Source organism: Lissotriton vulgaris, chromosome 2_2 (genome assembly GCF_964263255.1).
Source record: "Lissotriton vulgaris chromosome 2_2, aLisVul1.2, whole genome shotgun sequence".
Taxonomy (NCBI): Eukaryota; Metazoa; Chordata; class Amphibia; order Caudata; family Salamandridae; genus Lissotriton; species Lissotriton vulgaris.
Genome location: NC_141688.1, coordinates 300,442,158 through 300,466,670, shown reverse-complemented (window position 1 = coordinate 300,466,670; position 24,513 = coordinate 300,442,158). Strand labels below are relative to the sequence as shown.

The window sequence follows — 24,513 nt, the reverse complement described above, 5'->3', positions numbered from 1 at the left end:
CATAGAACCTTTTGCACAAACATTAAGAGACAGCACACTTATTAAACCTTTTATTTTTGGTGAGTGGGAAAAAAAGGTGGCACTCTATGCAGACGACATAATGATTTTTACGTCAGACATTGATACAGCCTATCCAGAAGCGATAGATCTTGCTCTTAAATTTGGGAAATTTTCTGGATACGAAGTTAATGCTTCTAAGACGGAATCCATGACATGGAACGCAGTCTTGGATACGGTTAACGAGTCATCTAGACCTCAATTACGCTACTTAGGGGTAAATATAGTTAAAGACATTGATCGTATCGCTTCATTAAACTTTTCCACAATAGCAGCACAGTGTCGTAAAAACATGAGGGATTGGTCGCATCTTCCACTTACCATCCTAGGTAAAGTTAATCTAGTAAAAATGTGTATCTTACCTAAGGTTTCCTTTTTATTTAACTCAATTCCACTCTTTTTTGATCCTAAATTAATCTCCAAACTACAAAGTGCGATTTCAACTTTCATTTGGAACAGTAAAAACCCAAGAATATCTTGGAAGAAAATACGACGCCGCAGAGAGAAGGGAGGGCTAGCGGGACCAGATCTTCAGATCTACGCATGGGCTTTTCAGCTCTCACACACCCGTATGTTGCTAAAAGTGCCAGCGGCAACAGGGGTAGGCCAAATGTTCTCTATGTTATTAAACTCAGAGGGTATTGGACAGAGCAGCTTCTTGCTTAAATTTGGAGATCCAAAATTTTAAAAAAAAATAAAACTAAAGACCTTAAAGGGGATAGCTACTACATGGTATAGAATGAGGCAGGCAATTAAACTAGGTTATTATTCAGAGAGAACTCCAATATGGGATTTACCATCTCCCCCAGCTTGGGCAGAAGACACTTTAACCCAACCATTAAGAGCAGCAGGCATCAACACCTGGGGTGATTTGTTCATGGACGGTATACTACTGCCTTGGGACTACTTAATAAATAAGGTGGGGCCAAATTTATCCAGATTTAAATTTATGCAAATTTCAAGCTGGTCCACAGCATATAATACACAGTCTTCCCGAAATAGTAGATTACCTATTGGAGTCATCAGCGATTTAGTAACGTGTCTGCTAGACAGCCCCCCTGCAAAAAAAGAAGTTACTTTGTGGTACAAGAAGATAATGGAGGAAATAGATGGTAACTTCTGCCTCCCTGTAACACTATGGGCCGACGCATTGCCGGATGTTGACTTGGAGGAGCTTTGGTTAGCTTCATGTGAAACACTGTGGGACCTGGTGAAGCCAGCATGGCTGCGTCGTAATCACATCTTCACTATCCACAGGGCCTATTATTCTCCTTTGAGACTGTCAAAATTTTCATCGACAGGCCCGGTTTCGTGCCCAAGATGTCAGATGGTCGAAGCATCTGATATTCATATGTTTTTTGAATGCCCAGAAATTACATCATACTGGGAGTCAATAGGAAACGATCTATCCCTGGCCTTGGGTTCTCATCTTTCTATAGATCTTGCTCTTGTCATTTTTGGTCTGAAGAACAAAATACGGAACGCAGCTTCAAATCTCATTTTTTATTCCATCTTGGCAGCCCGGAGAGAAATCTGTAGACATTGGAAGGATGCCCAGCCTCCTACAATTCAAGAATGGCGAACCTCGGTGCTTCAGATCTCTAAATTAGATCTAGCTAGAGGTGGAAATATAAGTCGTAGGGCTTTTTGGTTACAGTTGGCACGGTCACATTGAGCCTGGGTTTTTTTTTTTTTTTTGTTTTTTTTTTCCCAGGAGTCCTATGATTAATGCGAGCATTTCCAGCCATTGTTTTTAATAAGGAACAAATGGGGCTACGGTGTCACGGGCACTATCTTCCAACGAATGGCCTTATATGGGAACTTCCAGGTCTGTGTGAATGTACTGATGGGATTTGGTCTCTACTCCCCCCAATTAAGATTTCCCTCCCAGCTTACGCTGAGACGGTATTGAAGCACAGCCGGTTCTTCCTATCTCTGTGGCATATTCTGGTTTGGATAGATTGGAGCTATGCACGCAAATGAGGATAAAAAAAAAAACAAAAAAAAACTAAAGGTAGTCTCTTTGTCCAAAGAGCGCAAGATTTCACTGGGAAATTGAGGTGCGACCACGTTGCGTTTTGCGCTGTTTCGTGTCACAGCCACTATGCCTACCCACGCAAGTGAGGTACCATTGTTTTCGGGAGACCTGGGGGAACACTGGGAGGGTGGAAATTTGTTGATCCAAGCAGATTCCAGAACTTTCCTCCACAGAAATGTGAGGAAAATGTGTTTTTTTTGTCAAATTCGTAGGTTTGCAAGGGATTCTGGGTAACAAGACCTGGTGGTAGGCAGTCAAGTCACCCCATCCTGAATTCCCCTGGGTGTCTACTTTTTAAAAATGTATAGGTTTGCTAGGTTTCCCTAGGTGCCGGCAGAGCTAGGGTGCAAAAACTACAGGTAGGCACTTTGCTAAAAAAGGGTCAATTTGTAACTGCAAAATTTAGGTGTCACCACTTTGCATTTTGCGCCGTTTCCTGTCGCAGGCACAAGGGCGACCCACACAAGTGAGGTACCGTTTTTATCGGGAGACTTGGGGTAAATCAGATTTGTAAATCAACTGTTATTACCAATTGAGCTTTTGCGCATTTCTCCCTTTCAATGAAAGACATTGTGTAAAAAAAAAAAAAATTTGAAAAATGACCAATAATTCTCATGCTAGTATGAGTATTCCCAATTTTGAAAATTAGCAATAATATACTGTTTCTGAACTCGATATTTTGTACCCAATTCAGAAATACATAGGTGTCTTTCATACAGATTTTTCCATGTATACATTTTCCAAGACAAAGTGCTCTATACCCAGTAAATGAAAAAATACCATTGCAAGTTGCTGCTCAGTTTTTGGATCTGGGTTCGTCGGGTTCTTGGTGAAACTACAAGTCCTATATATCCCCACAACCAGGAAGGTCTAACGGATGTAACGGTATATTGCTTTCTAAGAGCTGTCAAAACTAGAAAAAGTTATAGGTGAAAACGTTGAGACAAAAGGCTGTTTTTTTCAACAAATTTTCAATTATTCCAATATTTAACTGTTAGTTTCTATAAAGAAACCTTCATGGATTTAGACAAATGACCCCTTTCTGAATTCAGAATTTTGTCTACTTTTTGAAAATGTACAGCTTTCTAGGATCTATTATTGCTTTCAAACTCATTTCTACCATTAACTGGAAGGAGGTGGAAAGCTCTAAAAATAGCAAAAATAGGCTATGTCCCAGAAAAATGCCAAAACTGTGTGAAAAATGTCGGTTCTCTGACAAAAGACTGTCATTTCCTAAAAGCTGAGAAAATGGAGATTTCAGCCCCACAAACCCTTTTTTGATAACATTTTCAGGGAAAAACCCAGAGGCTTTCATTTGCTGCCCGTTTTTCCCATTTTTCTGAAAAAAACAAAAAAATCACTATATTTTGGTTAATTTCTGGGACCCCTCCAAGGTAATCCACAAACCCTGGGCGCCTTTAGAATCCACATGATGTTGGAAGAAAAGGACGCAAATTTGGCGTGGATATCTTATGTGGTCAAAAAGTTACAGGGGCCTAAGCGCGCACTACCCCAAATAGCCAAAAAAGGGCTCAGCACAGGAGGGGAAAAGGCCTAGCAGCGAAGGGGTTAAACGGAGCAAGTGAAACACGTTGAGAGTATAAATCAGCTTTTTTTCTTTGGGAAATGTTTGCAAACGATATTATGCATGGAAAGGTATTTTATAAACGAAATATTGAAAAGGTTATGAAGGCATAACTGACAATCCCAAATATGCTAATACAAGCCGACGGCGTTGCGGCCTTCATGATTTGAGGTCATCATGAGGACAAGGGCACAAACGAAAGGCTATTGCTGCCTAACGGCAAACAAAGAAAGAGTTACCCTTAGTGGGAAATAGATTAAAAACAAAGTAGCTATGTATGGGTTAGGTGTTTGAAGGTACCTGAATGAAATACAAGACAACTGGGAGAGAAGAAAAAGAGAAAGGACTGTGTTACCCACTACTAGCATGTCTCAGTAGAAGCAACCTGCTACAAGGAAAGAACAAGCACTTGCAATGCAAATTGGTCTTGCATATTTGAGAGTTAGAGGTATTGAAGATGTAAATAACAATGTCTTTTACCCATGTGTTTTGGATTGCAGTGGATGTATGTGCTGTGGAGTGGAATTATGTGGATTGGATTGGAATTTTTAGTTGTGGATTTGTATGTGGTGGAATGTATGGAGTGAATTTGTGTAGTTGAATTATGTGGCATGGTGTGTATTGGAAAAATCTGGATTGTAATGATGTGGTATTTAGTGTACTGCAATTATGTGGAGTGGGATTGTGCGTCAGAGTAATTATGTGGAATGACATTTTGCATTGTGGAGTTTAATTATGTGGTGTGGTGTGGAAATCCGTGGCATGATGTGGAATGTTTAGCAGTAGTCTGTACTTATGATTTCATAATTTATTTATTTTTTGTAGTTTTATATTGTACTAAATTGACTCTAGAACATTAGAATACTTTACAGGAGAATCAGATTGCATTTAAAAAAGTCAGTTTCATTTTTATTAGAATTTTTGGGGTCATGGAGATTAAGGGCCTTATTACAACTGTGGCCGTCCTCCAATGGCACCACCCCCGTTCCATCTGCTGGAGGACCACCAAAGCTGTGGTGCTACCGCCCACCAGACTACGACTGTAATGCATGGCATGCGATGCAACAGCGCTCTTATAGCGGTGGTCTGTTGGGCTCATGAAGTCCGCCGCCATGAGTCCTCCCACTACATGTTCCTGCACGGAGTGGCATGCATGCCACACCATGCAGAAAATGGGGGGGGGCAAATTCAGGAGCACAACAGATGCCCCCTTTAGTGCACCCTCAAGAGTTGCAGGGGGCCCACTTAGGTCTTCCTTAACTGCCTTTCTGCCACTCTTTTAATGGCAGACTCACCACCATAAACGGGGAGGTGGAAAACCAACTCATAATATGCTCTGCAGTGCTGCAGCAACACCACCAGCATATTGCAGGTCCCTGACTGCTATGTGACTGCCTTGGGATTCTGAATGCCCGGCGTACACTGCAGCCCTGTGGCGGTATGACTGCCCCACTCGTAATTCTGTGGGCGGGCCCGTAGTGTGGCGGTGGTCGGACCTCCACTGAGAGTACGGAGGTGCTATGGGTCGCCGTACTCTTAATGAGCCGCTTATTAATTTCAAACTTTGTTTCCAAAATACAAAGTAAACTACTCTGGTCCTTTAAATACTACTTCTCGGATCTTTACTTAGGGCCCGATTCACAGAACTACTTTAAGACAAAATCCTAAACTTACTACTTTTGGTATTCACAGAAGTTAGGATTTTGTCTTAAGTTTGTCTTAAGAGAGACTTAAGACAGACGTAAGACAAAATCATAACTTAAGTCTGTCTTAAGTCTGTCTTAAGACAAACTTAAGACAAAATCCTAACTTCTGTGAATACCAAAAGTAGTTAGTTTAGGATTTTGTCTTAAGTTAGTTCTATGAATCGGGCCCTAAGTGCTTCAAACTACACTTATAAAGTGCCTTTGAGAAAATTTTCTATTGCCCAAATTAATGGTACTCAGTTTAGCAACCGTTGGAATGTTAAATGTGCCCGGCAGGATTTTAATTTTCCATTCATCTTTCTCACTATTAAAATTATTATTATTATGATATGTTTATCATATATTATCTAACAAGTATATATATATATATATATATATATATATATATATATATATATATATATATATATATATAGATAGATAGATAGATAGATAGATAGATAGATATACACATATACATAATTACACATTATTATTCTAACAATAAACACACCGCTTCTTGAGCCCAAGTGTAAATAATGCTTTAAACACAAAGAATTCGTGAAAACAAACATTTTCCTTTCACCTCTGCATATGTTATATCGCAAAAATATATTTAAACCAATTGCTTCATGCAGTATTTCTGTGCCTCTTCGCGCATTCCATCCTATCGCCTTCGGTGAGGCCTGGACAGACGTGCAGGCAGTGACGTCGCTTCCCGAACACACGCACGCACATTCCTGTGCACAGGCAGTGATTAAGCATCACATACTCATTTAAACCTGCCCTGGTTTCCAGCCCAGAGGGGGCCGTGCACTCTCTCATGCACCTCTCCTTCTTTCTGTAACTGATCCTTTTCCCCACGTCCAAGTTTCTGCTCTCCTGACCTGTGAGTGCCAGACGGTGACAATTTGAGACCACTTATGAGGCTCAAAGGTCAGCTGATGACGCTCCGCTTTAGTGCACACCTTCTGGGCTGACGCATGCTTAGGGCATGACCCATGACCCATGGCCCCTGCAAGACATGGTGGCTATCGGTTGTGTTCTGCAAGGCGTGCAGCTGCACACGTTTCTGGGCAGCAGGAAGTATTTCTTGCTCTTGGGCTGGGAGGTGATTGACGTGTGACCCCCCTCAGACCCCCCACCCCGCTCCTCCAACTGCTGTTATAAGGCACCCCAAGACCCATGAGAGGCAGGAGAAGGAGTGTGAAGGGAGAAGAGAAGAGACACTCAGTAGAGGACATTATCCTGAGACTGTCGGCCATGGACCTCACCACAGCCGTCGTCGTTGTGCTGTCTGTGCTGCACCTCACGCTGGGCAGACCCCTGGAGGTAAGGAGAGCCCCCTCCCCACCCTTGTATCTGACAGCTCACGCCCCCCAGAGAAGCAGCCGCACTTGATGACGTGGAGAGAGGGCTAAAGCGTCGTGGTTGGTCTGCTAGAGACACCTGCCTCTGCAGCACAACTATCTGATGCGTGACCTCCTGCCCCCCCTGAGGGCTTGGGACCAGCGCTGGTGAAATGATAACTGAACGATAAATCAAGGCGCTACGAAATGTTCATGCCTGTAATTGCACCCCCTGGTCCTGGCAGTGGGGTTTCGTGTTTTTGATAACAGCAGAGATTTGTACCCCCTGGTCCTTGCAGTGGATCTTACAGTGCTTTTGATAGGCAGAGAGTTGCATCCCTTGGTCCTGGCAGTTGGTCTTAAAGTGTTTTTGATAACAGCAGAGAGTTGCACCCCCTGGTCCTGGCAGTGGGGTTTGCAGTGTTTTTGATAACAGGCAGAGAGTTGCAACCCTGGTCCTGGCTGTGGGGTTTAGTGTTTTTGATAACAGGCAGAGAGTTGCACCCCCTGATCCTGGCAGTGGGGTTTAGTGTTTTTGATAACAGGCAGAGAGTTGCAACCCTGGTCCTGGCAGTGGGGTTTAGTGTTTTTGATAACAGGCAGAGAGTTGCAACCCTGGTCCTGGCTGTGGGGTTTAGTGTTTTTGATAACAGGCAGAGAGTTGCACCCCCTGATCCTGGCAGTGGGGTTTAGTGTTTTTGATAACAGGCAGAGAGTTGCAACCCTGGTCCTGGCAGTGGGGTTTAGTGTTTTTGATAACAGGCAGAGAGTTGCAACCCTGGTCCTGGCAGTGGGGTTTGCAGTGTGTTTGATAACAGCAGAGAGTTGCACCCCTGGTCCTAGCAGTGAGGTTTAGTGTTTTTGATAACAGGCAGAGAGTTACAACCCCTAGTCCTGGCAGTGGGGTTTACTGTTTTTGATAACAGGCAGAGAGTGGCACCCCCTTGTCCTGGCAGTGGGGTTTGCAGTGTTTTTGATAACAGGCAGAGAGTTGCACCCCCTGGTCCTGGCAGTGGGGTTTAGTGTTTTTGATAACAGGCAGAGAATGGCACCCCCTGGTCCTGGCAGTGGGGTTTAGTGTTTTTGATAACAGCAGAGAGTTGCACCCCTTGGTCCTGGCAGTGGGGTTTGCAGTGTTTTTGATAACAGGCAGAGAGCTGCACCCCCTGGTCCTGGCAGTGGGGTTTAGTGTTTTTGATAACAGGCAGAGAGTTGCACCCCCTGGTCCTGGCAGTGGGGTTTGCAGTGTTTTTGATAACAGGCAGAGAGTTGCACCCCCTTGTCCTGGCAGTGGGGTTTAGTGTTTTTGATAACAGGCAGAGAGTTGCACCCCCTGGTCCTAGCAGTGAGGTTTAGTGTTTTTGATAACAGGCAGAGAGTTGCACCCCCTGGTCCTGGCAGTGGGGTTTGCAGTGTTTTTAATAACAGGCAGAGAGTTACAACCCCTAGTCCTGGCAGTGGGGTTTACTGTTTTTGATAACAGGCAGAGAGTTGCATCCCCTGGTCCTGGCAGTAGGGTTTGCAGTGTTTTGAAAACTGGCAGAGAGTTGCATTCCCTGGTCCTGGCATTTGGTCTTAAAGTGTTTTTGATAACAGTAGAGAGTTTCACCCCCTGGTCCTGGCAGTGGGGTTTGTAGTGTTTTTGATAACAGCAGAGAGCTGCACCCCCTGGTCCTGGCAGTGGGGTTTAGTGTTTTTGATAACAGGCAGAGAGTTGCACCCCCTGGTCCTGGCAGTGGGGTTTGCAGTGTTTTTGATAACAGCAGAGAGTTGCACCCCCTGGTCCCGGCAGTGGGGTTTAGTGTTTTTGATAACAGGCAGAGAGTTGCACCCCCTGGTCCTGGCAGTGGGGTTTAGTGTTTTTGATAACAGGCAGAGAGTTGCAACCCTGGTCCTGGCAGTGGGGTTTAGTGTTTTTGATAACAGGCAGAGAGTTGCACCCCCTGGTCCTGGCAGTGGCGTTTAGTGTTCTTGATAACAGGCAGAGAGTTGCACCCCCTGGTCCTGGCAGTGGGGTTTGCAGCGTTTTTGATAACAGCAGAGAGTTGCACCCCCTGGTCCTGGCAGTGGGGTTTGCAGCGTGTTTGATAACAGGCAGAGAGTTGCACCCCCTGGTCCTGGCAGTGGGGTTTGCAGCATTTTTGATAACAGCAGAGAGTTGCACCCCCTGGTCCTGGCAGTGGGGTTTGCAGCGTTTTTGATAACAGGCAGAGAGTTGCACCCCCTGGTCCTGGCAGTGGGGTTTGCATTTTTTTTGATAACAGCAGAGAGTTGCACCCCCCTGGTCCTGGCAGTGGGTTTGCAGTGTTTTTGATAACAGCAGAGAGTTGCACCCCCTGGTCCTAGCAGTGGGTTTTGCAGTGTTTTTGATAACAGGCAGAGAGTTGCAACCCTGATCCTGGCAGTGGGGTTTAGTGTTTTTGATAACAGGCAGAGAGTTGCACCCCCTGGTCCTGGCAGTGGGGTTTGCAGTGTTTTTGATAACAGGCAGAGAGTTGCAACCCTGGTCCTGGCAGTGGGGTTTAGTGTTTTTGATAACAGGCAGAGAGTTGCACCCCCTGGTCCTGGTAGTGGGGTTTGCAGTGTTTTTGATAACAGGCAGAGAGTTGCACCCCCTGGTCCTGGCAGTGGGGTTTAGTGTTTTTGATAACAGGCAGAGAGTTGCACCCCCTGGTCCTGGCAGTGGGGTTTAGTGTTTTTGATAACAGGCAGAGAGTTGCACCCCCTGGTCTCGGCAGTGGGGTTTAGTGTTTTTGATAACAGGCAGAGAGTTGCACCCCCTGGTCCTGGCAGTGGGGTTTGCAGTGTTTTTGATAACAGGCAGAGAGTTACAACCCCTGGTCCTGGCGGTGGGGTTTGCAGTGTTTTTGATAACAGGCAGAGAGTTGCAACCCTGGTCCTGGCAGTGGGGTTTAGTGTTTTTGATAACAGGCAGAGAGTTGCACCCCCTGATCCTGGCAGTGGGGTTTGCAGTGTTTTTGATAACAGGCAGAGAGTTGCACCCCCTGGTCCTGGCAGTGGGGTTTAGTGTTTTTGATAACAGGCAGAGAGTTGCACCCCCTGGTCCTGGCAGTGGGGTTTGCAGTGTTTTTGATAACAAGCAGAGAGTTGCACCCCCTGGTCCTGGCAGTGGGGTTTAGTGTTTTTGATAACAGGCAGAGAGTTGCACCCCCTGGTCCTGGCAGTGGGGTTTAGTGTTTTTGATAACAGGCAGAGAGTTGCACCCCCTGGTCCTGGCAGTGGGGTTTGCAGTGTTTTTGATAACAGGCAGAGAGTTGCAAGTCCCTGTCCCTGGTTCCAGTTTTAAAGTGTTTTTGATAATAGGCAGAGAAAGAGCTCCTGGGAAAAGTTGGGCGCTGGAAGTGAAAAGGGGGTGCTCTAAGGGGAGGGACAGTGTGAGGCTCCAGCCTGTGGATGAATTGTTGAATGCTGGCGAGAGGGGTGTGCCCGGGGCTGAACATGGGAGAGAGAGGGCTGCGCGGGGGGCACCTGGGAGGGTTACCAGCAGGGAGCAGGTTCTATACAAGTGCATTTACCAAGTAAGATAGTGTTAGTTCCGCGTCACACGGTGGGATCACTCACACACGGCCACAATTACTTCAAGGGGCACACACGGTCATCATTGGAGCCAGGGCAATACCCAGCGCTCCGCATCCTCGTGAAACACTTGTGGGAAGTGCACCGAGGCAACTGTCCACTGGGAAAGTGCACACATTAATGCGTTGTTGTCATGAACAAGATGTGTTTTTGGCATGTGTGTACATTAGGAGTCATGGGCAGGTTGGGCATAGAGGTGCGCCGTGCATATGTTCACCGTGCACAGAGGAGGTATGCAGGTTGTACATAGAGTTTACATTACTTTCGGATTTCTCTATACTAATTCTCCACTAATACTTCTTGGGTTCCGGATTATTGTTCCGGATAGTGTGCTACCCACCCAAAAGCGATTTGACACCTCGTCAGAGGTAGCAAGCGCTATATAAATGCAAACCCTTCCCTCTTCTACCCCTCCACTATCCTTTTTCAATACAAATAATCCCATATGTCCACCACTCAAATTAATTTAACATCTCCCTATACTAATTCACCATTAATCCTTTTTTGGGTGCAGAGTAGGGTGCCACTCCCCGAAAAGCGATTCAACGTCTTGTCAGGGGTAGTAAGCGCTATATAAATGCAATTACAATTACAATAGACCTTCACCATGAATGAGTGCGATGTGCACTCAAGCTGGTGTGCAGGTAGTGCATAGAACAGTAATATGCACTTGTGCATTGTGCACTCGAGGAGGTATGCAGGTAGTGCATAGAACAGTATTGTTTACATGTGCATTGTGCACACAAGGAGATGTGTAGGTTGTGCATAGTAGTGTATCATGTACATGGAGGTGTCCAGGTAGTGCATAGGGCTGTGTTGTGAATGTGTGCACTGTGCACGTGAGGGGGTGTGCAAGTAGCTCATAGAGCTGCATTGTGCATATGTGCTCTGTGCGCACAAGGTGTGCAGGTTTCTCACAAAGCTGCGTTGTGCACATGAGCACTGTGCCCACAAGGAGGTGTGCAGGGGGCTCACGGAGGAGCATTGTGCACATGGGCACTGTGCCCACAAGGAAGTGTGCAGGTTGCGGACAGAGCTGTGACGTGCACATTGAGGTGTGCAGGTAGTGCATAGAGCTGTGTTGTGCATGTGTGTGCACTTTGCATACGAGGGGGTGTGCAGGTAATGCATTGAGCTGCATTGTGAATGTGTGTTCTGTGCATACAAAGAGGTGTGCAGGTAGCTCATAGAGCTACGTTGTGCATGAGTGCTCTGTGTACACAAGGTGAGCAGCATATGCATACGGTTGCGTCATACACATGTGCATTGTGCACACAAGGAGGTGTACAGGTTGCACATAGTAGTACGTCGTGCACATGGAGGTGTGCAGGTAGTGCATAGAGCTGTGTTGTGCATGTGTGCAATTTGCACACGAGGGAGTGTCCAGGTAGTGCATAGAGCTGCGTAGTGAATGTGTACTCTGTGCACATGAGGGGGTGTGCAGGTAGTTCATAGAGCTGTCTTGTGCATGTGTGTGCTGTTCGCACGAGGTATGCAGGATGCGCATAGAGCTGCATCATGAATCTGTGCACTTGCACTCAATGAGGTGTGCAGGTAGTGCATAGTGCAGCATCGTGGTAACAGATCTAGAACCCTTTCCCTCAGGCACTCGTGCACTCTTGCTCTCAGAGAAATATACAGAGAATACACAATGGGAAGTTCTTTCGATATATTTATTGAACCGTTATTCTTGTATAGAGTACATGTGCTGCCATGATAAATAGACAGAAGCCTATGAAGGTGGTTACAAGCACCAAAATACTAAGGCATGGGTATAATTCCACCATGGTGCCAAGAACACTGTATATATGTAGACATATAAAAATAATATAGTAATCATGCTTACTCCTGTTATGCAATCCCTGCCCTATGTGCATCTAGGGTACATGTGTGTGAGTGTATATTGCCAAGAATTCCTCCACCGGATGATCCAGCCCCATTACCTGGCAGGACAGAATGTAGGACCCTGTCTTGGTCACAAACAAGACACCCTTGACAGAGATGTTAGGCAGGTGCTGGGCTAGGCATCCGCCTGCAGGGACCTTTGAATGTTACCACTCAACAATTACCCACTGGTAATCATGGGCGTTCAGTGGAGCACATGGCTGTTTAGGGTTGGGCTTCTGACCCAATGTATATGTTTTTTTTCATATTTTAAAACATTGCAGTCAGTCAGAGTTGCTAGCCTGCTGCTACCTTGGCATTGTGTAAATTCAGAAAAAGTGATCCTGCATAAGGGTGGAAGAACTTTCAGCAGAATGTCCCAACTTATGCGTGAAACGTACTGGTCTGTTATATACCTTGAGAGCCGCAGGCGCAATTTACTGTATGAGAGAGTATAAAATAAAGCAATTGAATTATGTAGGTGCAGCTTGTAATAAATCTCTCTTGTTTCCTCCACAGTTGACGATCAGTGAGCAAATAACTGGTAAGCAAACAAGAATACATTTACACAAGAAATGGATTGAATGTCAAAGAAAAGTGAATTGTCTATGATGACAAAAAAAATAAAGTTTTCCATTTGAAACCTATATTGTGCTCTATTGGCTCTGGTTGTAAACAACATATTCTAATGTTTTTTAATATAACTCTATTGGCTTTTAAGAATCACAGGCACAATAATACAGGTAGGCACAACAGAGATATTCATCTTCCCGGCTCCCTTCCCTTCACTCCATAACACAGCAAACAGGATCTTTTGCAGGGACATTATACAGTCTGTGAGGAAATCCTTTCCCTAAGCTCTGTCCATAGATTTTCAAACCAACATAAAACCATCTAACTTCCCCTTCCCCAAATTCCCCTTCCCCTATCTGTGTCAAAATCTCCCAAGTTTCTGTTAATGTGCATCTTAGATATCACGGGGTGGCTCAAATGTCTTCCTATCCTAAACCATCCTTCAATCCAGGCATTGGGAGCATTCACGCCACCTACGCATATGTATGCTCAGGCTCACCCGGGGTCTGGGGGTCTCATAGGTCTGCTAGCATAGATGCCCATGCTCTAAGATTGTCTTCAATTTGTTCATTCTTTCAGACATGCTTCTTTCAGACCGCTTCCGCAGTCACCCACTCACACATGTCTTTCCACTATGCCGCAGCCCACGGCGCGTGGGGCATATCCACGCTATTGCAACGCCTATTTTTGTTGTTACCAATCCCAAAAGTACAAATCTTCGTCTTAAAGATTTATTTTCGACAGGAAGCAGCCCCAGCAACACCGTTCAAAATTTCTGGGCACCATCCAACCTGTAGCTCCTTCTAAACATCAACGTATAGACTCCCAGTAGGGTGTCTGAGTTGGACAGGTCCATGCTATATGTAGAAATTCAGCCTCTGTCACACCACAATGTGGGCAGACGCGCGAGCTATCCTGGTAGATTCTACATAGCATCCGCAGGGTAAGGTATATCTGATGTATAAATTGCATTGAACAATTTTAAATCACGCATTAGAGATTACACTCGGACCCCCTCGTGGACTCTTATCTATTCACGCTCAGTTAGGAGTTCCCCAACTATAGCATCCCACTTTGCTTGTGCATGAAGAGTCCTTCCTGTAAGGTCATCATGGAGGGCCCGGTATAGATGAGACACCATTCTTCTGCCCTGGGCCATAGAGAGCACTAGTGTCAGTATATTGGTGCAGGGAGGCTCCGCAAGGATGGAAGGCCAAATCAGCGGAGTCACTTGTGAGATCTTCTCATATTGCTAGAACTGCCCCGCACCCAGAGCGTATGAAGCCTCTGCATTCCCGGCTTATAAAGCGTCCATTGTCGTAGAGGTCTCCCATTAGCTGCCACCCACCCTCCTTCCATCTCCGCACCGACATGGAGTCTGCAATTCGCAAGGAGGTCTTCACCCCCCACCAAGGCATGCCCAGGGTATAGGGCGCACGTCATAGCACTCTTCGGACCTTGGACTCCCATACAGCGGCTACATGCTGTATAGTGTAAGGAAAGGAAGTAGGAACTCCAGAGCCTAGCATCAGGGGTACTGGTAGAGAGCGGTTACCTACGTGTCTGCTGGGAGTTACTTTTCCCAGTAAATGTCATTATCCCCATGGACCCATGGGGATAATGACATTATCCCCATGGGTCCATGGGGATAATGGACCCAATGGACCGCGTCCATGGGTCCATGGACCAATGGACCGCGTGTTGGCCCATGGCCTCCCAACTTCAACACGCGGTCCATGGGTCGGGTAATAGAGTTCTAGGCAGGGTACCTCGAGCCCCCCACTTCCCCATGTCCTCTGTAACATTGTTAGACATACACGTTTGTGTTTAAAGGTCCACAAGAGTTCCACCAGCAGCCCATCAAATGCTTGGAAATAGTGTCGGGGAACTCCTATTAGGAGTGTTGTAGTGATTATAGGCATCAGGGCAGAATAATAATTATTAATTTTTGCTATTCGACCCATAAGGGACAAAGGTAAGTCTTTTCAAAATCTTATGGAGCCATGTATACCCTCCACCACTTTACCCAAATTAGGTTCCATAAAGGAAAGGTTTGCAGTCGCCAGTTGGATCCACTGATACTTAGTTCCCTCAGTCTCCCAAGGGAGCTACACCATAGGCATTGATTCCATTGGACCCAATGCCAGGCTCCCCGATGGGATTTGTTTAGATTTCCCTGGGTTTAAACAGAGACCCAAGACATCCCTGAACCTCCGCAGCACAGTATGAAGGATAGACACCGACTGCGCCGGTTGCGTATGTACACTAGGGTATTGTCTGCATACATGGAGACCATATGCTTAGTCTACCAAAAGTTATCGCCCATGTAGCCAACCCTTCCCACTAGGCAGCCGCCAGAAGCTCCACAGCAGACTTGAAAATGAGAGGTGATAAAGGGCTGGGTGAAACTGCCTAGTGCAAATGATTTAGAGACTATTCCCCCAGCCCGTATTCGGGCTACCGGGGCAGTATAGAGTAGATGAACCCAATTGCGAAAGCCCGAGCCTGCCCCAATCCTCTGCATAACCAATCATATACACAACAATTCCACAGAATCAAAGACTTGCTCTATGTTGGGCAGTGCCAGGGCACGTACATGAGGCATGGAGCATGCCAGACATACGCTGAGTGCCGTAAATTATGAGTGGTGCTACTTCTCTGGATGAATCCGGCCTGATCTTTGTGTATAAAGTTAGGCATATGCTGAAGGAGTTGAGCTGTCAGAATCCCACTCAGGAATTTCACATCCAGATTACAAAGAGAGATCAGCCTAAAGGAACTAGGCAGCAAGGGGTCTCTTCCAGGTTTAGGTATCATAGCCACCACTGCTTTATGCATGGAGCCCAGTAAATACTGAAATTTCAGGACTTCATTATAGACCTCTAAGAGGTGGCCAGCCAACAGAGGAGCAAACCGTTGGGACAACTCTGCTGGGAGACTATCACTTCCAGGGCTCTTTGCCAGTTTGAGATGTCGTATGGCTGCTAACAGGTCCTCTCTAGTGATCAGGACCCCAGCGCGGCCTCTGCCCTGGTTCCAACCTTGGCAGTGCCACAGAAGATAGGAAGTGCCCGGACAACTTCCTGTGGTGGGGACATTTGTTTCCATACACCGTGGCCTGATGCGTAGCCATGACCTCAAGGATCGCCTGCTGATTATACACTATTTTCCTGCTGTTACTTTGAATCTGCCGTATAGCCGATACGCAGTATATGTGAATTTTTCTAGTCGCCACCAGTTCTCCAGGACAGCCTCTAGGGCAGTGCACCCCTCCTCCATAACATGGGGGACCGTAAGAACCTCTGCCTTTAATTTGCCCAGCTTTTGCTCCTGCATTCGTACATCTTGTTCCAACTGTCGTCTTACGCCATATTTTTTTTTATAAAGACCCCTCGAAATACGACTTCATGGCCTCTCACTCAAGTACCCGACACGAAGTGGACCCCCAGTTCTCCTCGAAGTAGTAAGACCGTAGCTGCAAAAGGGAGGTCCGACAACGCCTTGGCTCTAGGATGCCATAAGGGTATTGTTGGGTGTTTGCATGCTCCCCAAAACACAGCAAGACAGGTGAATGGTCAGAGAGATATCTGGGGAGATAAGTTATCCTCGCCACTTTAGGAGAAAGCTTGGATGAAAGGAAATAACATTCCAACGGACTAAAAGTGTTTGTCAATGGGGTATGGCATGAAAACAATCTTTAGGTAGGGTGGAGATCCCTCCAGACATCATAGAACTGTATGCCTTACAAGATGTCCCTCAGTGCCCTTGTCATTCGAGGTTTTAGCATGCACCAAGGGGGGGACTCAAGGTCTTATACCTCATCCAGTATGTAGTTAATGTCAGCTACCAAGATCATTGGCTGCTGCCGCCAGTACGGCCAGGAAGAAGACAGGGCCATCAATATTAGGGGCGTACACATTAGGGATACCTATTTCTTTCCCTCCAGCTTACCATGTAGGATAACATACCTTCCCTCGGGGTCTGCCACATGATGTAGGTGCTGAAACAGAACCCCCAGAGCTACACATATGAGGGCCCCCGTGAAAAACCCGAACAAGAGGTAGCATAGAGCTGCCCTCTCAACCTCTGCTGTATACATGGCAGTGATTCTGCCCACATATGCGTCTCTTGCAAGCATGCGATCACCACCTCATAGCACTTCAGATATGCAAAGACCTTCCTGCGTTTCTCAAATTCTGATATACCCTGGACATTCCACATGAGCAGCTTTGTTACGGAGGAAGCCATGCATCATAAAGCACTTGCATCTCCTCCTATCTCACCCATCTCACCTTTTGCGTTGCCACCACCCGTTGGGACCCTTCCATCAATGCATACATGACAATCACAAACAGAGACATTTGAAACACCCTAAATCCTTGCAAAGCAGGTACAACATGATCAGACCCAGCAGACCCCCCCCCCCTTAGGGCAGGACTGCCAACCCTTCCACCCTAATGTAGGAGAGAGCAAGGGTTCTTGTGTGCCACCCCATGACCCATCCATATCTCAACATATATTTTAATTGTTGATGATCCTGCAGACGTGAACCCTCTCCAGGTCACAGACTGGATCAAGAATTGTTTTATCTGCCAAAGTCATTCACCATCACCAGGTGGTGCTATACAATGTTATGGAGTGGAACCCCCTGGTCTCTGACATTGACACCAATGTTGGGTGCTGATTTGTTTTTTGTTTGTTTAAATGTTTTCCATTGAAAATGTGAACTTTTGGGGGCATTTCCTCCTCGGTGGTGTAAGAATATAAGCACTACAGTACTTGCAGGAAGCAGATGTAAGTCCCTGACCCGCAGATGGAGCACCTTTGGTGCTTGGGTCAATCAGATGCTGACACGTCATGGGAGTTGACTGCCCCTATGCATTCAAAGGCTATAATGGAAAGTGAGGTGAAATTCTGGAGGCATCTATCGGGAAATATAAGTTGAGGTCGCCGTGGAGATCCAGGGGTCAGGAACATTGCCTCATTTATTCAAGCAGTCTGCCTTTAGCCATCATATGAAGCATAAGAGATCCAAGAGCTCTTCTTCGTCTTCTCCTTCAGGGCCAATCTACATGGTCTTCCTCAGGCCACCTTTCCCCCTATAACTTTCAGGATCCAGTCTGCACCTGGAGTTTGTGTAAGGAATCCATCGGAGCCGAACCACCCACCAAAAAGCACATTACGGCTTTTGTACGTTTAAAAGGACAGAATCAACAGTTTTCAGTTGGGTTCCTGAAGTGGGCAGAATCAACACATCTAATCCAGCCTTCTAAACCTTTCAGTGGACAGTAGCAAAACTTTGCATAAGGGCTGCCTGTAACTTTAAGTGGACAGTACCAATACTTCCAAAGGAGGCATCTATAGTATTAAGTGGGCACTTCCAACACTTTACATCAGGACTTCTGGTACCTTCAGGTAAACTGATTCAACATTCTTTGATTGAGCTTCAGTATCTTTACATGGACAGTATCAACATTCCTCATAATGTCTTTTGTATTCTCAAAATGACAGTCTCAACCCTTCACAATGGCGCTTCTCATCAGGGCTTCTGCGCAGTATCAACACAGCTAATCATGCATTCTGTGCCTTTAAGCGGACAGTGACATAACTTCTCAAGAGAGCCTCCAGTTATATGTGTGGTCAGTACCAGCACTTTTCAAATGCTCTTCTAGACATTGAGTCTATAGCAATTACAGTGCCAGATTGTGTTCATATTGGCCCACAAATGCAGTCCTGTGATCCTCACAGCTTTAACAGTAGTCAAGCGATGAGTGCAGGTGGCGTGGAGGATTTTCCACATGACTCAGTGGAAGAGTGAGGCTATATGGATGTAGATTCACTTCTCGGAATCTATGTGTGATTCTGGTGCCTATGTGACGACATTACGGTCTCTTTGAGCTCTCAGTAGATGCAAGGGTGCCACATTCTCTGACCTGTTCTCACATCCAGTTTATAACACTTCTCACATGTCACTGTCTCCCTAGATTCCATGGTGCTGGGCCAGGTCCTACAAGCCCTCAAGTCTATCCCAGCAGACTGCAAGGAGGCCCAGGACATCCTTAGGACAATCATCAAGGCACGGAATGGTGAGTGACTGAGAACAGGCAAGGGCCTGAGACAAGCCTTCTGGTCTGATGAAGAACAAGTAGATGAAAGGTTCAGAGGAAGAAAGGAAGGGAGCACATGAGGAGAAGGTGAGGGGATAGAGGAAGAGAGGGCCAAGGAAGTAATGAGGAGAAGAGAGGAAGAAGAGAAGAGAACTGTGGACGAGAGGAGAGGCGAGGACTACAGATGACAATACTGGTGAGGAAAGAGGGGAGGATGTGAGGGGAGAAGCGGTGAGGAAAGCAAGGAAGCCACAAGAGGGGAGGAGAGGGATTAGGAGAGAGTGGAGTAGAAAAGAAGAGAAGAGACAAGATGAGAGGACTGTAAACAAAAGGCAAGGAAAAGAGAAATGTTAATAGGAAAGGAGAGAAGGGCGAGGAAAGCAGAAAAAAGAAAATGGGACTAAAGGGGGGGAGAGTAAAAAAGAAGAAAGGAGAAGATAAGAGAGAAGAGGGAGGAGCTGAGTTGATAATGGAAGAGAGAAGATGAGGGCCGTGGAGAGGAGACGGGTTGCCTACAGATTTAAACCAGAAAAGCATTCTTAAATGCAATGTCGTCATCAAAATATGTTTTTTCCATACAATTGTGGCAACTCAATTTAATACTGTGAGTTTGGCATCCAATATCAGATACACGTCCATAACATCAGTTTAGGGGCTGGTGAATAACATGTCTGTGCTTAGGGTTGGAAGGGTGTTCATATATATATATATACTTCTCTGCCCAGATTTCACCCAAAAACTAGATTTATTAAGAGATAAAATGAAAAATGTCAACCGGCTCTAAGTGTGAGACTATGCAACAATGCCTTTACTTGTCAGCGCCCCAACACTTGTGGTTACAATCTTTTCATACTTCGTCTCTTGTTGCAGGTCTCCATTTAATTTCCACTGCAAAGTGGTGATGTTTAATTGCAGCTCGATAACGGGAATTAAATGTGCTTTTGTACTAGGAACAGCATGTTTATTTGCAGTAGACAATGCTGTATAGAAATCTAGTGGCTGCTACTGGAGCTGCGTGGTGTGGTGGGGGCGAGGCAGGGAGAAAGATGAACAAAGTTTTTGAAAAACCTCTTACCTGTGATGGCCAGCCGCCACCTCTCTTCTGCCCTCTTCTTCCTGTCTCTGGTCTGGCAGCGGGAAGCAGAAGGAAACACCCGGGTTCCCAGGCTCCCCTAAGCCAATCAGATTGGTCTGAGAGCCATGTGCATGTTCCGCACCAGGCTGTGTGATATACCTGGTGGGGAAGATGCAAAGTATGCAGGACTGTTTGCCAAGCAGTCCTGCGCACTTAAGGAGTGCCAACCACTCCTCTCCCTGCTCTGACCACCCCGCCTCACCGCACCCCACCCAAGAATCACTGAATACTAAGATGATAATAACGATACGTTTTTGTCATATTTGTTATCCTTTTGAGTGGTGGGGCGATGCTCCTCACTCTTAGCGGAGGAGCCGACATGTTTGATGGCATGACAAATTCTAGAAAATAGTTTTTGTTTCCATTCACAATAAACCATATTCAAATGCTTAGCTAAATCAAGTGTCTGATCAGTTGTTCTGATAATCACATAACTCTTGTATAGGTTCTGTGAAATAAGTGTCACATAAAGGGAAAAGTAAAACCACATGAATAAAACCAGCAGTGAATCATGACCGCCAAGAAGAGAACCAGAGCTCGCCTAGAGGTATCTCTTTAAAGAGAGGACTCCAGGGTGGTCCTCAGAGCAGGGGACAGACTGCTCCACACATAGACAGCAGTCACGTCTACGGATTAGAGGCAAGAGAAATCAAGCCTTGATAAAGAGAATAAACAAAACTGGAGAGTAAAAACAGAAAAACATGAGCTAGCGGAAAAGAGTAAGAGAGAAGAGAGCCAGTGAGGAATAGAGAGTGAGGGAGGATGAGGGAGAAAGATAAATTTTAGAGACAGGAAGATGGGAAAAAGCTACAGAAACAGAAACATAGAGGGAGTGAAAAGAAGAGAGAAACAATCAATCAATCAGAGCAGTACAAGGCCCTATCAAAGGGTTTTCCAATTGCATCAAGGTACAGTTCCCGTCTAGGGCAGTCTTTAAACCTCAAAAAATCCTCTGTAAGCCTGCCCAAGGAGGTACTGGAATTTCTTTTTGAGGGCTTGCTTTGGGGGTGAAGATCTATTCAACCATGATTCAATTTGTCCCAACTTGGTTAATAAGCTCTTCATGTCTTTTAGCCATTTGATTTTATGCCAACTTGGCGATGACATGATTTCCTCAAGGCCTCTGGCATATCCGCTTAATTCTTCCACCCGCCAGATGCGAGCCCATAGTAGTAATGGGCGAAATTTTGCAATGTCGCCAATCTGGGTGCAGCCTAAGTCCATCATTAAAGGAAGTGTAGGGGTGCCTTGTGGGAGGGACATAATTGCTCTGCAGAATTTGTTTTCAGATCTCTGCAGAGCATCAGTGGTGGAAGAGCCCCAAAGTTCGGCCCCGTAAAGGGCAGAGCTAACACCTTTAGCTGAATAGATCTCGAGGACTGTGCCTATAGGCCTTGTTGTACTGGATCGTTGCTCTCTCAAAAGGGCTCCTGTAATCCTTTTGTGGCTCAACAGCATTTTGTCTAGGTGTGGCGTCCAGTCCATTTTGTCCGATAGGCGTATCCCAAGGTAGTCAAAGACCTTTACCCTTTCCAGAAGCTCAGCATTTAGGGTGGGAGAACGCACATGTTGCTTCGGTGGATTCAGCACAAGGTACTTCGTTTTGTTTGTATTTATTACCAGACCTCGTTTGGTACAAAAGGATTGGAAATTGTCCAAAAGTCTCTGGAGTCCCATTGGGGTTTTGGAGATTAAAAGCGTATCAGCCAAAACAGAAAAACATGAGCTAGCGGAAAAGAGTAAGAGAGAAGAGAGCCAGTGAGGAATAGAGAGTGAGGGAGGATGAGGGAGAAAGATAAATTTTAGAGACAGGAAGATGGGAAAGAGCTACAGAAACAGAAACATAGAGGGAGTGAAAAGAAGAGAGAAACAATCAATCAATCAGAGCAGGGGGGGTTGTATAGCGTGGGTACTCACCCATGAAGGTCTGATGGGTGAGTTGGGGAAGAGGGGCTGCTAGTCGGACTGGGTGGAGGATCATTCGAAGAGCCAATTCTTGAGGTTGTTCCTGAATTAGGTCAGTGACGCAGGTAGCCTAAGGTGGAGGGAGAGGGCGTTCCAGGTCTTGGAGGCGAGGTAGAAGAACAACCATCTTCTGTTTCTGGTTTTGTGGATCCTGGGGACGGAGGCAAAGGTGAAATGGGAAGATCAGAGTTGTCTAGCGGGTACGTGGAATGCGTGGTGGTAGTTGAGGTATGCTAGTCCTTTGTCATGTAGAGCTTTGTAGGCGTGAGTGAAGTGCTTAAAAGTGATTCTCTTGTTAACTGGGAGCCAGTGGAGTTGTCAGAGGTGTTGCGTGATGCGGCGGGCTATGTTGAGTACCAGTCTGGCTGAGGCATTTTGGATGTTCTGTAGTTTCCTGAGCTGTTTTTAGGTGACACTGGCATAGAGTGCATTGCCGTAGTTATATCTGTTGGTGATGAGTGCGTGAGTGACCATCTGTCTGGATTTTGTGGTTATCCATGTTGGATGCCTTTCAAAGCAGGCAGAGCGTGTGAAAGCAGACTAATGAAACTGCAATGATTTGTCGGTTCATAGTGAGCTATGAGTCCAGTATGATGCCGAGGTTGTGTGTGTGTGGTCTGTAGGTGTGGGGTGGGGAAGATCCCAGGGCCGCTGGCTACCAGGATTCATCCCAAGCTTAAGGGGTGGGTACTAGGATGAGTAATTTGGTCTTGTCCAAGTTGAGCTTGAGGCAGCTGTCTTTTATCCAGGCAGCAAGGCCTTCATTCCATTGTGGAAGTTGGTTCTAGCGGTTGTGGGTACGTTGGTGAGGGAGAGGATCAGTTGGGTGTCATCTGCATATGAGACAATGTTTAGTTTGTGGCTTCTGACGATGGCTGCAAGGGGGACCATGTAGACGTTGAAGAGGGTGGAGCTCACGGAAGCACCCTGGGGCACTCCACAGCTGATCCTTATGGAGGAGATGGAGGGAGAGAGAGATATAGTGATAGAGAATGAAAGAAAGAAAGTGAGGAAATTTGAGAAACTTACAGAAAAAAAGGGAAGAGAGAGAGCCAGAAGCAGAGAGAAAGAGAGAGGGGCACAGATGAAGCAAATAAGATGGAGTGAGATAGAAAGAATAGACAAAGAGTTTGTGGGAGAAATGAGGAAGAGACAGATAGAAATAGGCGGGTGAGAGAATGAGAGAGAGCGATGGGTAGAGAAGCAAGGATTGAGGGTGAGAGGAGAAGGACAGAGAGAGATTCTAGCAGTATAAATACACTATTGTGTAATTATTAGCACCATTAATGGATTGCATTCTTGGATAAATGCATCAAGGTTTTAATACCTCTAAATAAAATGCTTCTGCACCTGCAGCATGCCACATGCCACATGCATATGTTCGAACTGGTGACCGGTTCCTACATCCAGAAAAATTCAACATTTATATCAACCAGGAGAGCTTTATCCACCAGCAGAGTCACCCTCAAAGATGCGCCTGTGTTAAGATTCAGATGGAATAGCCCTTTCCTATAAACTTGAACCACATGTCACCTTTCACCAAGAGAGAGGTGTGGGGTGACCTGTATCCTTTCACTGCTGACCTATTTCTTTCCATTGGTAGTAGTGATGGCACACAATAGAAAGATAAACAGGCATTTCTTAAAGAGTGGGTCGCAGTAGTGAGAATATATATTGTGAAAATGCACCTACTAGGCCATTTTTTGTTTTATAGACCACTATACAATAAATGTCACCTGTTCACCAGTACAACATATTTTAACATGAATTTCCTTTGAGATTACTTGCACACACTACTATTGTAGGCTAGGAAGACACACATAGCATAATATCTATTTAGTAAGTAAACCAGAACCATTTCTTTCATCTATCACTAAGCTACACGTGGAAATGCACAGAAAGATGTACATCTAAACTCACATCGAGCCCTCTTTGGCCCTACACAAATGGCAGAGAGATTAAGTATTGCTTTATATGTTTGTAGGTTCTACAGAATTAAAGGAAGCTGTATTATCACTCCAGAGACTGGCAGAGGAGAAGAGTGCAGCAACAAGCAGCGTGAAATACACCTCCAGCCAAATACTAGAATCCAACAAACGTAAGAGACAACACTGCATAAAAAGAAATGTCCAAAACATGAACATTCTGATTGAGTGGTGGAGAGGGAGGTAAAGCCTACTCAAGCAACAACCACAATTCTTGTCAGAGCGAAACACAAGCAAACCTCATATTAACTTATGCTTATTCCTCTGGCAGCTTAAAGTAGTGAGGTTTAATTTAGAGGCAATGTGTAAAGTATTTATGCAGAACTTCAAACAGTAATAAACAAGAAAAATCCCATACTACTGCAGAAAAATAGAGTAAATGTAAATAATGTACTTAACATCAGTCCAATGAGTAGAACCGTAGGGATGCAATTTTGAAGATGTAGGTAAAAGTGCTGCCTATAAGCACAAACCACCAACTGTGGTTATCTGGTCGTGCTGGACTGGGACAATGTCGCAAGTTCAGGCTGACCATGATGGAGTGAGGGCCAGA

At 45.7% G+C, this 24,513-nt stretch overlaps 1 protein-coding gene across 1 annotated transcript in view; it reads left to right on the top strand.

Annotated features, from left to right (window-relative positions):
• Positions 1–6,572: 6,572 nt before the first annotated feature.
• Positions 6,573–24,513, top strand: part of LOC147729347 (astacin-like metalloendopeptidase) — a 103,019-nt gene continuing 85,078 nt past the window's right edge. The window contains exons 1-4 of the mRNA XM_086959623.1: positions 6,573–6,697; positions 12,715–12,739; positions 18,753–18,854; positions 23,960–24,073. Of these exons, the coding sequence (XP_086815749.1) occupies positions 6,629–6,697; positions 12,715–12,739; positions 18,753–18,854; positions 23,960–24,073 (310 nt within the window). The 5' untranslated portion in view covers positions 6,573–6,628. The remainder of the gene's footprint in view (positions 6,698–12,714; positions 12,740–18,752; positions 18,855–23,959; positions 24,074–24,513) is intronic.